Below are 12,882 nucleotides of genomic sequence, written 5' to 3'. Positions count from 1 at the left end.
CAGAACAACTATACAAAAAAGATCTTCATGACCCAGAAAATCACAATGACCTGATTACTCACCTAGAGCCAGACATCCTGGAGTGTGAAGTCATGTGGGCCTTAGGAAGCATCACTACCAACAAAGCTAATGGAGGTGATGAATTCTAGCTGAGCCGTTTCAAATACTAAACAATGATGCTGTGAAAGTGCTTCACTCAAATGCCAGCAAATATGGAAAACTCAGCAGTGGCCACAGGACTGGAAAAGGTCAGTTTTCATTCCAATCCCAAAGAATGTTCAAACTACCACATAATTGCACTCATCTCACATGCTAGCAAAGTAATACTCAAAATGCTCCAAGCTAGGCTTCAACAGAACATGAACCAAGAATTTCCAGATGTTCAAACTGGATTTAGAAAAGACAGAGGAACCAGAGAACAAATTGCCAATATCCGTTGGATCATTGAAAAGGCAAGAGAGTTCCAGAAACACATCTACTTCTGCTTCATTGACTATGCTAAAGCCTTTGTCTGTGTGGATCACAAAAAACTTGAAAGTTCTTAAAGAGATAGGAATATCAGACCACCTTACCTGCCTCCTGTGAAAACTGTATGCAGGTCAGGAAGCAACAGTTAGAACTGGATATGGAACAACAGACTGCTTAACAACTGGGGAAGGAGCATGTCAAGGCTGTATATTGTCCCCCTACTTATTTAACTTATATGCAGAGTTCATCATGTGAAATGTATGATGGAGGCACAAACTGGAATCAAGATTGCAGGGAGATATATCAATAACTTCAGATATGCAGATGACATCACCTTTATGGCAGAAAGTGAAGAACTAAAGAGCCTTTTAATGAACATGAAGGCCTTTTGAGGAGAGTGAAAAAGCTGGCTTAAAACTCAACATTCAAAAAAAAAAAAAAAAACATCATGGCATCTGGTCCCATCAGTTCAGTTAAGTTTAGTTGGTCAGTCACGTCTGACTCTTTGCGACCCCATAAACCACAGCACACCAGGCCTCCCTGTCCATCACCAACTGCCGGACTACCCAAAACATGTCCATTTGGTCAGTGATGCCATCCAACCATCGCATCCTCTGTCATCCCCTTCTCCTCCTGCCCTCGATCTTTTCCAGCATCAGGGTCTTTTCAAATGAGTCAGCTCTTCGCATCAGATGGCCAAAGTGTTGGAGTTTCAGCTTCAACATCAGTCCTTTCAATGAACACCCAGGACTGATCTCCTTTAGGATGGACTTCATGGCAAATAGATGGGGAAACAATCGAAACAGTGACAGACTTTCTTTTCTTGGGCTCCAAAATCACTGCAGATGGTAACTTCATCCATTCAATTAAAAGACACTTGCTCCTTGGAAGAAAAGCTATGAAAACACTAGTTCAGTTCAGTTCAGCTGCTCAGTCATGTCCGACTCTTTGCGACCCCATGAACTGTAGCATGCCAGGCCTCCCTGTCCATCACCAACTCCCTGAGTTTACTCAAACTCATGTCCATTGAGTCAGTGATGCCATACAGACATCTCATCCTCTGTCGTCCCCTTCTCCTCCTGCCCCCAATGCCCCCCAGCATCAGGGTCTTTTCCAATGAGTCAAGTCTTCACATGAGGTGGCCAAAGTATTGGAGCTTCAGCATCTATCCTTCCAATGAACACACAGGACTGATCTCCTTTAGAATGGAGTGGTTGGATCTCCTTGAAGTCCAAGGGACTCTCAAGAGTCTTCTCCAACACCACAGTTCAAAAGCATCAATTCTTTGGTGCTCAGCTTTCTTCACAGTCCAACTCTCACATCCATATGTGACCACTGGAAAGACCATAGCCTTGACTAGATGGACCTTTATTGGCAAAGTAATGTCTCTGCTTTTGAATATGCTATCTAGGTTGGTCATAACTTTCCTTCCAAGGAGTAAGTGTCTTTTAATTTCATGGCTGCAATCACCATCTGCAGTGATTTTGGAGCCCCCAAAAATAAAGTCTAACACTGTTTCCACTGTTTCCCCATCTATTTCCCATGAAGTAATGGGACCAGATGCCATGATCTTAATTTTCTGAATGTTGAGCTTTAAGCCAACTTTTTCACTCTCCTCTTTCACTTTCATCAAGAGGCTTTTTAGTTCCTTTTCATTTTCTGCCATAAGGGTGGTGTCGTCTGTGTATCTGAAGTTACTGATATTTCTCCCGGCAATCTTGATTCCAGCTTGTGTTTCTTCCAGCCCAGCGTTTCTTATGATGTACTCTGCATATACGTTAAATAAGCAGGGTGACAATATACAGCCTTGACGTACTCCTTTTCCTATTTGGAACCAGTCTGTTGTTCCATGTCCAGTTCTAACTGTTGCTTCCTGACCTGCATATATTTTTCTCAAGAGGCAGGTCAGGTGGTCTGGTATTCCCATCTCTTTCAGAACTTTCTGCAGTTTATTGTGATCCACAGAGTCAAAGGCTTTGGCATAGTCAATAAAGCAGAAATAGATGTTTTTTTGGAACTCTCTTGCTTTTTCGATGACAATCCTGAACAGCATATTAAAAAGCAGAGATATTACTTTGCCAAAAAAGGTCTGTCTAGTCAAATCTGTGGTTTTTCTAGTAGTCATGTATAAAGTGAACCATAAAGAATGATGAGTGCCAAAGGACTGGTGCTTTTGAACTGTGGTGTTGGAGAGTCCCTTGGACTGCAAGGAGATCAAGCCAGTCCATCCTAAAGGAAATCAGTCCTGAATATTCATTGGAAGAACTGATACTGAAGCTCCAATACTTTGGTCACCTGATGTGAAGGCCTGACTCATTAGAAAAGATCTTGATGCTGAGAAAGATTGAAGGCAGTAGGAGAAGGTTACTACAGAGGATGAGATGGTTGGATCGCATCACTGGCTCAAAGAACATGAGTTTGAGCAAGCTCCAGGGGTTGGTGATGGACAGGAAAGCCTGGCATGCTGCAGTCCATGGGGTTGCAAATTGTTGGACATGACTGAGCAACTGAACAACAACTTTATTAATTCTTTCTAAGTTCCTAATATTTTATAAAAATTTACTTATTTATTTGGATGTACTTGATCTTAGTTGGGGCATGTGGGATCTTCAGTCTTAGTTGTGACATACAGGGCTTTAGTTGCAGCATGTGAATTCTTAGTTGTGGCATGTAGAATCTAGTTCCCTGATCAGGGACTGAACCCAGGCCCCCTGCAATGGGAGCTCAGATTCTTAGATATTGGACCACCAGAGAAGTCCCTCATAATATGTTTTTGTTTTTTTTTTTTTTACTATATTACTGTCTCTCTGTTTTTTTACTGTCTTACTGTTTGTTTGTTTTTTTACTGTCTCACTCAACAGAAGTAATATTATGAGCAATACTATTATTACATGCAAATGATTTAAATATAATAAAGGAGTCTTCTCACTACTATATAAAATAGATAACTAAAAAAGACCTACTGTATAGCACAGGGAACTCTATTTAAATACTCGGTAATGACATAAATGGGTAAATTCTTTAAAAAGAATAGATTATATGTATGCTGTGCTGTTGTGCTTAGTCCTATCCGACTCTTTGCAACCCCATGGACTGTAGCCCACCAGGCTCCTCTGTCCATGGGGATTCTCCAGGCAAGAATACTGGAGTGGGTTGCCATGCCCTCCTCCAGGGGGTCTTCCCAACCCAAGGACTGAACCCAGGTCTCCCACATTGCAGGCAGATTCTTTACCATCCGAGCCACCAGGGAAGCCCTAGAATACTGTCGTGGATAGCCTATCCCTTCTCCAGGGGATCTTCCCGACCAAGGAATTGAACTGGAGTCTCCTGAATTGTAGGTGGATGGTTTACCAGTTGAGCTACCAGGAAAGCCTGGATTATATGTATATGTCTGGCTAATTAACTTTACTGTACACCTGAAACTAACACGGCTTTGTAAATCAACTATACTGCAATAAAAATCATAAAAATAAAGGAGTCTTGTTCATAAGGTGACAGAAGGAGCTGCAGGAGGGGTTGAGAAGGAGACTGACTTGATTCCTTTTCTTCCTAATTTAGCTTTGGATCTCGGGCAGGTTGGCCTGGCGCTGTCACTCACCATCACACTCACAGGGATGTTCCAGTGGTGCGTCAAGCAAAGTGCCGAAGTGGAGAATATGGTGATGTTTCTTTCCATTCTTAGCCTTTTCAAGTTTCTTTGCTGTTAAATGGCATAGAGCAATTCTTCTGTAAAATAGAAAATGATTATTTTTACATCACCGTTAACAAAGTTTTTTTTACATTCTCCTCCATCTGTTTAAAGTTAATGTAAAATTAAATATATACATCTTTTCTCAGTCTTATGTATGCATGTCAGAAAGTTTTATATTCATCACAAACTGTCCTCTAGTATAATAAATGTCTCTATAGGATGGAAGTTCTGAAGTCTTAGAATATAAGCTAATTTCTTAGCAGCTTGCTTATCTTTGTTTCTTAATGGGTAAGTCCTCGTTTTTGGTAAAAGAAAAAAAAATCAGTGTTTTGAGGTTTATTTAATTAATATGTTCCTCCATCAGCCCTCCCCCATTTTAGCATTTATTCTTGTGTGTGTTGAACACCTGAATTTGCTGGCAGCTCTTCTTTCTGGTAGGATAAGCTCCATCTCAGAATGTGCTCTCAAAAGTATGGAGGTATGGATGTTTAAGATGCCTTAATCAATATGTAAGTTATATACTTTACAAATATTTGCACCTTCTCCTAAAGTGAGAAAAACAATAGAAATGAAATCTTTCCATTTCTCTCTTCTAATATAGTAGTAAGTGATTAATAATTAAATGGAGGTTTGATGACCATCCAGTTCTGTTATCTATAACATGTGGCCCTTCTGTAGCTATACACTACTGATTGGTATCCATAAATATTCTTTTCTGTGACAAAATTCTCTTGTTTTTTTTTTTATTCAAGTATGAAAAGCAGATCAATAAAATCTTATCATTCATTTTTCTAATTCTTTCAGTTTTACTATCATGTTGAAGGAAATAGCTGTAAGTGAAAGTGTTATAAGATGATGAACAAGTTTGCCAATCATCAAAGACTATATCAAACTTCTACTTCAGTACTTTGTGGTATTAAGACCTGAGATATTCTTAACCATGTAAAAGTAGATATAAATACATAAAAGCAGAACATTTCATTTATAGTCTCTGAACATCCATAAACTAGATCCTCTGATATTAACTGATGTGATGTCATATGTGTTTCAGATGATTTCAGTAGAAAGGGTTATTGAATATACAAACCTTAAGAAAGAAGAGCCCTGGGAACATACGCCACCCTTCCTGCTCCGTGAAGGAAAGATTGTCTTTGATAATGTTAAGTTCAGGCACAGCTTATGTGAGCCTCTGATATTGAAGGACCTGAGAGCATGCATTGACTCAGGACAAAAGGTTTGTTTAAGCCATCTGCCTCTTTAAAATCTAGCTAAAGATTTAGCACTGTGTTTGTTCTTGGCTTCCTTGTTGTGTTATGGGGACTCTTCATTCCTCTGTGGATGCAGATTAGATCAGTGATATGGCAGGTGAATTTTTCTTGGAAACTGATCATGGAATGGGGATCCCAGCATTTCTTTCCCTGTATCGTGAGTTCCCTCATGGTGACAGGTGACCCTCAGCTCCGAAGCTAGAACTTAAGCTGACCCAGGATACAATATGTTTCATCTGATTTTTATATTTGAAGTCTGGGAACCAGCCTTGGCTCCCTGTCCCTAACTCTCCAATATTACCTTTCTTTCCATCCTGTCATCTTTGTATGTCTGAAATCTCCTCCTCCTACCATGATGTCCTCTGCTTGTAACCTCCTCCTCTGTCCCTTGGCCGTTTCCATAGACTTTTCTTCCACTCACCCACACTTGGCTGCCATCCCCCTGCCCTCCCCTGAGAGATTGCTCCATTCTTTAGCACCGATCTGATCCTTACTGGCCTGGGTGAGTTGCTTCTAGAAGCAGTGCAGCCCTATGTCCACTCCCACAGGGGCTGTGGGGTGACCCTGTAGTCACCAGAGAAGAGCCCAGAATCATGATAAGTCAGTAGTGAGGAACAAGAGCCCCCCATAGAGTCAGGGCCCAGAGACTCACTCAAAGTCTCTGCAAGCAAATCGAGGGGAACAGGGGAAGATGCACATGGAAGGCAGCAGAGAGGCTTGTGACCTGGTCCTGCCAGTATCCATGTCTGCTGCTGCTGCTGCTGCTGCTGCTAAGTCACTTCAGTCATGTCTGACTCTGTGCTATCCTATAGACAGCAGCCCACCAGGCTCCACCATCCCTGGGATTCTCCAGGCAAGAACACTGGAGTAGGTTGCCATTTCCTTCTCCAATGCATGAAAGTGAAAAGTGAAAGTGAAGTCGCTCAGTCATGTCCGACTCTTCTTGACCCCATGGATTGCAGCCTACCAGGCTCCTCCATCCATGGGATTTTCCAGGCAAAAGTACTGGAGTGGGGTGCCACTGCCTTCTCCAATCCATGTCTGCTAACAATGTTCTTTTCACACTTAGCTTGAGGCCCTTGGCCTGGACCAGAGTAGAGTCTTGAAGAAGAGTTGAAACCAGAACAGACAAGGTGGTAGGAAGCTCTCCTCCACCTGCCTCTCCAGCCAGTATATCTCCTGACTTATGCACACTGCTGCATGCGGGTTGCATGTAGGTTCTCCCAAAGCACCACCTCCTCCCACTTCCAGTGTGCATGCTGCCACTCTATCTCAGAGACCCTTCTCCTCATCCTCTGGCTGGTAAAAGTCTCCTAATTTTCTGGTTGATTAAAGTATCTGCCTCTGTGAGGCCCTCAATTTGTCCTCAGTGCCTTATATATATTAAGGTAACATTTACAGTACACTTGTGTTCATAGCAGCCAGAACTTAGAAGCAACTAAATCCTTACCAAAATATTATTCAGTGTTAAATAGTAAGAAAATTCTGACCTATGAATAAACCTTGGTGACATCTTGCTAAATGAAAGCAGCCAGACATAAAAGGAACAAATACCCTGATTCCACTTATGTGAGATTCCTGCTGCTGCTGCTGCTGCTAAGTCGCTTCAGTCGTGTCCGACTCTATGCTACCCCATAGACGGCAGCCCACTAAGCTCCTCTGTCCCTGGGATTCTCCAGACAAGAATACTGGAGGGGGTTGCCATTTCCTTCTCCAATGAATGAAAGTGAAAAGTGAAAGTGAAAGTGAAGTCGCTCAGTCGTGCCCGACTCTTATCGACCCCATGGACTACAGCCTACCAGGCTCCTCTGTCCATGGGATTTTCCAAGCAAGAGTACTGGAGTGGGGTGCCATTGCCTTCTCCATGTGAGGTTCCTAGAGTAGTCAAATTCAAGAAAACAGGAAGTAGGATGGTGGTCTCCAGGGACTGGGGGATGGGGATGGGGAGTTGTTTGTTTAATGGGTAAGAATTTCAGTTTTATGAGGCAGAAAAATTCTGGAGCTTGGTTGCACAACAATATGAATGTACTGAACACCAAACTGTCCACTTAAAAATGGTTAAGTAGTTAAATTTTATATTATGTGAAGTTTATCATAATTAAAATAAAAGATAGCAGCTATGGCATGCTTTGTAGTTTGGGGTCTGTATCTCACAGGTACCTTGAGACTTTTTAAAATCAGGGAGCACCTCACTTTCATCTCTGTTCCCCAGAAAGTGGCTTTCTGCAGGGCACACATAGGGTGCTGAGGGACTGCTGGCTGCGAAGGTGAGTGAGTAACATACAGTGTGAGAAGCCAGGAACCAGAGCATACACATGACAGCTGGGTGAACAACTGAAGAAAGAACTGCCCTTTAAAACTCTTTCTACCACAGACCTATCTAGTGGACTATAGCTTAATGTATGTAATTTAATGTATAGTAATTTAATGAATGAAACCCTGGAGACATGAAAATAAATATTAAACTTATTACCCAAATAATACCCAGGCAGCAGCTTCAGTTTGTCAAATGGCAAAAGCTCCCTCCTAATTATTTCAGGTTCCTTTGTAAGTCAAGAAGATGAACTGCTGTGTCAGGAAAACGTTCACCACAGCTCTTGACATAGTCCTGTCCCTGAGAGGCCTGTAGGTGATGTTAGGTTACTCTCAATGTGTCTGTCAGATTTCTTGTTGTAAATATAATTCTGTTAACTTGCACTTGTCTTAAATTTTCCCATAAAAAGCCATAAAATATTAATTATCTAAGAAACTCTATAGTACAACTTAGGAGCATAACAGATTCTTATTTTTCCTTCTTAAAGTCTGAAAATCATAGGATTATTGAAATTATACAATGTTTGTGGGCAAAAAAAATTTGGAGACTGAATTAATGACTGCAGTAACTTGACTTTGTTTGTTTTAATTTAAATTTATTTATTTTAATTGGAAGCTAATTACTTTACAATATTGTATTGGTTCTGCCACACATCAACATGAATCCACCACGGGCATACACATGTTCCCCATCCTGAACCGCCCTCCCACCTCCCTCCCCATACCATCCCTCCGGGTCATCCCAGTGCACCAGCCCCAAGCATCCTGTATCGAACCTGGACTGGTGATTCGTTTCTTATATGCTATTATACATGTTTCAGTGCCATTCTCCCAAATCAACCCACCCTCTCCCTCTCCCACAGAGTCCAAAAGACTGTTCTATACATCTGTGTCTCTTTTGCTGTCTCGCATACAGGGTTATCATTACCATCTTTCTAAATTCCATATACATGCGTTAGTATACCGTATTGGTGTTTTTCTTTCTGGCTTACTTCACTCTGTATAATAGGCTCCAGTTTCAACCACCTCATTAGAACTAATTCAAATGTATTCTTTTTAATGGCTTAGTAATACTCCATTGTGTATATGTACCACAGCTTTCTTATCCATTCATCTGCTGATGGACATCTAGGTTGCTTCCATGTCCTGGCTATTATAAACAGTGCTATGATGAACACTGGGGTACACTTGTCCCTTTCAGTTCTGGTTTCCTCAGTCTGTATGCCTAGCAATATAGTGAAAATGAGTATACTACCCAAAGCAATTTATAGATTCAATGCAATCCCTATCAAGCTACCAACGATATTTTTCACAGAGCTAGAACAAATAATTTCACAATTTGTATGGAAATAGAAAAAAACCTCAAATAGGCAAAGAAATCTTGAGAAAGAAGAATGGAACTGGAAGAATCAACCTTCCTGACTTCAGGCTCTACTACAAAGCCACAGTCATCAAGACAGTATGGTACTGGCACAAAGATAGAAATATAGATCAATGGAACAAAATAGAAAGCCAGAGATAAATCCACGCACCTATGGACACCTTATCTTTGACAAAGGAGGCAAGAATATACAATGGAGAAAAGACAATCTCTTTAACAAGTGATGCTGGGAAAACTGGTCAACCACTTGTAAAAGAATGAAATTAGAACACTTTCTAACAACATACACAAAAATAAACTCAAAATGGATTAAAGATATAAACATAAGACCAGAAACTATAAAGCTCTTAGAGGAGAACATAGGCAAAACACTCTCCGACATAAATCACAGCAGGATCTTCTATGACCCACCTCCCAGAATATTGGAAATAAAAGCAAACATAAACAAACGAGGCCTAATTAAACTTAAAAGCTTCTGCACAACAAAGGAAACTATAAGCAAGGTGAAAAGACAGCCTTCAGAATGGGAGAAAATAATAGCAAATGAAGCAACTGACAAAGAACTAATCTCAAAAATATGCTAGCAACTCCTGCAGCTCAATTCCAGAAAAAAAGTAACTTGACTTTTGATCTGTGTCTTGATTCACCCAAAGTATCACCATTCGCTTCGTTTCTGTGTTTGAAGATGATACCCGGGCAGTAGATTCATGAAGTGATTTGACTCCACCTGTGTACATCCCAGGTTCCCTCTGCTCACATGTCCCAGGCCCTGTTACTCTAAGACATCCCTTTTGTTTTGGATTCAATTGAGAGAGGCCGCTGTTGGGTGGGGGAACAAGGGAGTGAGCCAGGCTAGCAGAAAAGAGGAAGTCACTCAGTCATGTCCAACTCTTTGTGACTCCATGGACTTCAGCCCATCAGGTTCCTGTGTCCATGGAATTTTCCAGGTAACAATACTGGAGTGGGTTGCCATTTTCTTCTCCAGGGGATCTTCTGGAGATCTCAGGCATTGAACGTGGGTCTCCTGCATTGCAGGCAGATTCTTTACCATCTGAGCCACAAGGGAAGCCCAGCCTAGCAGAAATTGGGCTTTATTCTCTTTTTGTCCTTGCCTCCATTGCCTCAATTCATGGGAATTAGAGTAAAGGGGGAAATGTAGTAGATACAAATAGGATTTGAATTCATGGAATAAACAGCTAGTAAAAATAAGACCCCAAATGAGGTAAATAGCACCCTAAGCTTCCTGGTTACTCAGGAAGTGGCCACAAACTCAACAGTGGCCACAGGACTGGAAAAGGTCAGTTTTCATTCCAATCCCAAAGAAAGGCAATGCCAAAGAATGTTCAGACTACCGCACGATTGCACTCATCTCACACGCTAGCAAAGTAATGCTCAAAGTTCTCCAAGCCAGGCTTCAACAGTATGTGAACCGAGAACTTCCAGAGGTTCAAGCTGGATTTTAAAAGCGCAAAGGAACCAGAGATCAAGCTGCCGACATCCGTTGGATCATTGAAAAAGCAAGAGAGTTCCAGAAAAACATCTATTTCTGCTCTATTGACTATGCCAAAGCCTTTGACTGTGTGGATCACAACAAACTGCAAAATTCTTAAACAGATGGGAACACCAGACCACCTGACCTGCATCTTGAGAAACCTATATGCAGGTCAAGAAGCAACAGTTAGAACTGGACATGAAACATAGACTGGTTCCAAACAGGGAAAGGAGTATGTCAAGGCTGTATATTGTCACCCTGCTTATTTAACTTATATTCAGAGTACATCATGCAGGGAATTCTGGATTGGATGAAGCACAAGCTGGAATTAAGATTGTCAGGAGAAATATCAATAACCTCAGATATGCAGATGACACCATCCTTATGGCAGAAATTGAAGAAAAACAAGAGAGCTTCTTGATGAAAGTGCAAGAGGAGAGTGAAAAATTTGGCTTAAAACTCCACATTCAGAAAACCAAGATCATGGCATCTGGTCCCATCACTTCATAGAAAATAGATGGGGAAACAATGAAAACAGTGAGAGACTATTTTTTTTGGGGGGGGGGCTCCAAAATCACTGCAGATGGTGACTGCTGTCATGAAATTAAAATACTCTTACTCTTTGGAAGAAAAGCTATGACCAACCTAGATAGCATATTAAAAAGCAGAGACGTTACTTTGCCAACAAAGGTCCTTCTAGCCAAAGCTATGGTTTTTCCAGGAGTCATGTATGGATGTGAGAGATGAACTATAAAGAAAGCTGAGTGCTGAAGAACTGGTGCTTTTGAACTGTGGTGTTAGAGAAGACTCTTGAGAGTCGCTAGGACTGCAAGGAGTTCCAACCAGTCAATCCTAAAGGAAATCAGTCCTGACTGTTCATTGGAAAGAGTGATGCTGAAGCTGCAACTCCAATACTTTGGCCACCTGATGTGAAGAACTGACTATTTTGAAAAGACCCTGATGCTGGGAAAGATTGAAGGCTGGAAAAGGGGATGACAGAAGATGAGATGGTTGGATGGCATCACTGACTCGATGGACATGAGTTTGTATAAGCTCTGGGAGTTGTTGATGAACATGGAAGCCTGGTGTGCTGCAGTCCATGGGGTCACAAAGAGTCAGATACAACTGAGTGACTGAACTGAACTGAATGGGGCTGCATGACATGATTTTAGTTTTTTAATATTTAGTTTTAAGTCATCTCTTTTACTTTAGTGTTACTACCTGATAAAGCCTTAGATGATGGTTAGCATTCTTTTAGAAATAAATTATTTGAAAATTAAGGTATGAACATTTTTTATATACATAATGCTATTGTGTACTTAGTAGACTACAATATAGTAGAAACATAACTTTAAAAAATAATTTTATTTATTTTTGGTTATACTGGTTCTTTGCTGATGCTCACTTTTTCTCTAGTTGCAGTGAGCAGGGGCTATTTTCCAGTTGCAGTGCACAGCCTTCTCATGGCAGTGGCTTTTCTTCTTTTGGCTCCCTGGCTTTAGGACATGTAGGCTTCAGTCACTGTGGTACATGGGCTTAGTTGCTCTGCATCATGTGGATTCTTCCTGCATCAGGGATCAAACCTGTGTCCCCTGCATTGATAGATGGATTCTTTACCACTGAGCCACCAAGGAAGCCCCTAAACATAACTTTTATTTGCAAAGAGAAACAAAAAAGTTCATATAACTTCCTTTTTTGTGTGATATTCATGTTATTTAGGTTTGTGTGTGTGCTCAGTCACTTGATCATATCTGAATCTTTGTGACCTCGTGGACTATAGCTCACCAGGCTCCTCTGTCCATGGGATTTCCCAGGCAGGAAACTGGACAGGGTTGCCATTTCCTTCTCCAATGACTCTTCCCAATCCAGGAATCAAATCTGTGTTTCTTGCATTGGCAGGCAGATTCTTTACTGTTGTGCCACCTGGAAAACCCTGATTATTGAGGTGGTCTGTAACCAAATCCAAAATATCTTGAGGCCTGCCTGTACACAGAACATCGGTTCAGTTCAGTTCAGTTCAGTTGCTCAGTCATGTCTGACTCTGTGTCCCCATGGATTGCAGCACCCCAGGCTTCCCTGTCCATCACCAATTCCCAGAGCTTACATGAACTCATGTCCATCAAGATGGTGATGCCATCTAGCCATGACACAGAACATAGGAACCACATATATACACACTGAAATCTACCTATGTGCAGAGAATGGCCCATCTTATATTATATAAATTAGGGCTTAACGTAAAGTACAAAATGTTTTATATACATTGTGT

General features: G+C 41.3%; 1 protein-coding gene across 2 annotated transcripts in view; it reads left to right on the top strand.

Annotated features, from left to right (window-relative positions):
• LOC113888439 (multidrug resistance-associated protein 4-like) overlaps positions 1–12,882 on the top strand; it is a 159,651-nt gene that overhangs the window by 98,159 nt on the left and 48,610 nt on the right. For both annotated transcript variants that reach the window (XM_027535568.1, XM_027535569.1), the window contains exons 23-24: positions 4,027–4,127; positions 5,211–5,393. In XM_027535568.1, the coding sequence (XP_027391369.1) occupies positions 4,027–4,127; positions 5,211–5,393 (284 nt within the window). The remainder of the gene's footprint in view (positions 1–4,026; positions 4,128–5,210; positions 5,394–12,882) is intronic.

Source organism: Bos indicus x Bos taurus, unplaced genomic scaffold (assembly GCF_003369695.1).
Source record: "Bos indicus x Bos taurus breed Angus x Brahman F1 hybrid unplaced genomic scaffold, Bos_hybrid_MaternalHap_v2.0 SuperScaffold_100135, whole genome shotgun sequence".
Classification (NCBI taxonomy): domain Eukaryota; kingdom Metazoa; phylum Chordata; class Mammalia; order Artiodactyla; family Bovidae; genus Bos; species Bos indicus x Bos taurus.
This window is presented reverse-complemented; position numbering and strand designations above follow the sequence as displayed.